The following is a 2,140-nucleotide window of genomic DNA, read 5'->3' on the forward strand; positions in this document are numbered from 1 at the left end:
TAATAAGTACTATTATTATTATTACAGTAGTAGCAGTGGTAATGGTGGTGGTAGTAGTAATAAAGGTGATGGTAGTAGTAGTAACAATATTTGTTGTATTTTACTCTCTCAAGCACTTAGTAGAGTGCCTTGCACATAGCAAGCATTCAATAAATACTATTGATTGATAGTAATAGAGGTAGTAATGGTGGTGGTAGTAGCAGTACTTGTTGTATTGTTCTCTCCTAAGCACTTAGTACAGTGTTTTGCACAGTAATTACTCAATAAATACTATTGATTGGAGGAGGAAGCTAGAGGTTGGAGGAGGAAGCTGGGGAGGGGAAATTCAGGGTTAGAGGAGGAAGCTAGGGGTTGGAGGAGGAAGCTGGGGGTTGCAGCAGGAAGCTGAAAGTTGCAGGAGGAAACTGGGAGTTGGAGGAGGAGGTGGTAGCTGGGGGGACGGGAAAAAGGAAAAAGGGAAGAGGCAGAGTACAGCAGAGTAAATTAGAGACAATCGTTTCCTTCAGTGAAATCAGTACCTGTTGCCAGTCAGCCTCAGGAGTCACATATCACACTCTTCAATCTAAAGGAGATCTGAACAAATATGAAACATTATTTTCTGATCATTCTTTGGAGGACTAGAATTTTCAGAGTGAAAGAGGGCACTTTATCCTAGGCGAGTAGTTTTTTTTTCCTATGGTACATGTTAAGCACTTTCTATGTGCCAGGCACTGTGCTAATCTCTTGGGTAGACACAAGCTAAAATCAGTTTGGACACAGTCCACATCCCACATGGGCTCAAGGTTTACATCCCCATTTTATAGACAAGGTAACTGAAGCACAGAGAAATGAAGTGACTTGCCCAAGGTCACACAGCAGACAAGTGACAGAGCCGAGGACAGGAACCCAGGTCCTTCTAATCTGAACCCCAGGCTCTATCCATTAGGCCATGCTGCTTCTCAGCTTTTCCCAGGCCAACCTCCCCAGGGCGGCCTTCACATCCCTGTTCCTCAAGCTGTAGATGAGGGGGTTCAGGGAAGGGGGCACCACCATGTAAAACACGGACACTAGCAGGTCCAACGTCGAGAGGAAGTCTGAGGGAGGCTTCAGATACTCAAGCTGCTTGTGAAGAGAAATACGGTGATGATGATGAGGTGGGGCAGGCAGGTGGAGAAGGCTTTGGCCTGGCCCTCGACTGATGGCATCTTCAGCATGGCCCAGAAGATGTGAACGTAAGAGACACCGATGAACATAAAGCAAATTAAAGACAACAGGGTAAGGAATGTGCAGACCCCCACTTCCTGCAGCATGTCCTCATAGCTGGAGAGTCTCATGAGCTAGGGAATGTCACAGAAGAACTGGTGGAACACATTACCTCTGCAGAAAGGTAGAGAGGAGATTGTGTCCGAGTGCATGATGCCAGAGAGGCCCCCGCTGAGACAGGAGGTGGCGGCCATCTTCCCACAGCCCTTGGGCTCATGATGACCTCATAGTACAGGGGGCAGCAGGTGGCCACGTAGCTGTCATAGGACATCACAATGAGGAGGGCGATCTCTGACGATGCAAATGAGGTAAAGAAAAGCACTTGAAGGACACTGCCCAGGAAAGAGATGGATCTACGGTCGGTCAGAGAGTTGAAGATTGAGTTGGGGACAATGAAGGAGATGTAGCAGAGGTCGAGAATGGACAGGTTCCTAAGGAAGAAGTACATGGGGGTGTGGAGGTGCCGATCGAGGGCAGTGACGGCGACGATGAGGAAATTCACCATCAGAGCCGCCAGGTAGACCAGGAGGAACAGCGTGACATGGACTAGCTGCAGCACCCAGACCTCCGAGAACCCCAACAGGAAGAATTCCATAACCGTGGTGCAGTTTGACATGTCCTCTCTGGAGGTGAAAGACGATGAATACGAAAATACTGAAATGTTGGTGCTATTACTCTGACTCTCCTCATTTTAGTCCAAACTTCACTCCACTGCCCGGATCATTTTTCTACAAAACTGTTCAGTCCAGGCTTATCCACTTCTCAAGGACCTCCAGCGGTTGCCCATCCACTTCCCGATCAAACAGAAACTTCTTACCATTGGCTTTAAAGCACTCAATCCCCTTGTTTCTTCCTACCTTACCTCACTGCTCTCCCATAATAATGACAATTAATAATT

General features: G+C 47.5%; 1 protein-coding gene across 1 annotated transcript; it reads right to left on the reverse strand.

Moving 5' to 3' along the window:
* Positions 1-344: 344 nt before the first annotated feature.
* Positions 345-1,858, reverse strand: LOC119929522 (olfactory receptor 14I1-like). The gene is made up of 3 exons (XM_038747694.1): positions 1,445-1,858; positions 1,169-1,316; positions 345-430 (listed from the first exon to the last, which is right to left on the reverse strand). The coding sequence occupies exons 1-3, from the start codon at positions 1,856-1,858 to the stop codon at positions 345-347; spliced, it is 648 nt and encodes a 215-aa protein (XP_038603622.1).
* Positions 1,859-2,140: the final 282 nt, after the last annotated feature.

This window comes from Tachyglossus aculeatus, chromosome 6, assembly GCF_015852505.1.
Source record: "Tachyglossus aculeatus isolate mTacAcu1 chromosome 6, mTacAcu1.pri, whole genome shotgun sequence".
NCBI lineage: Eukaryota > Metazoa > Chordata > Mammalia > Monotremata > Tachyglossidae > Tachyglossus > Tachyglossus aculeatus.

Bases quoted from the DNA above. Each gene is read 5' to 3' on its own strand.
- LOC119929522 (XM_038747694.1), bottom strand. From the start codon at position 1,858: ATGTCAAACTGCACCACGGTTATGGAATTCTTCCTGTTGGGGTTCTCG. The intron at 1,317-1,444 runs GTGGGAAGATGG...GACATTCCCTAG, and splicing joins TCATCATGAGCCCAAGGGCT to CTCATGAGACTCTCCAGCTA. The intron at 431-1,168 runs GCCAGGCCAAAG...CCGTCCCCCCAG, and splicing joins GAAGATGCCATCAGTCGAGG to CTACCACCTCCTCCTCCAAC.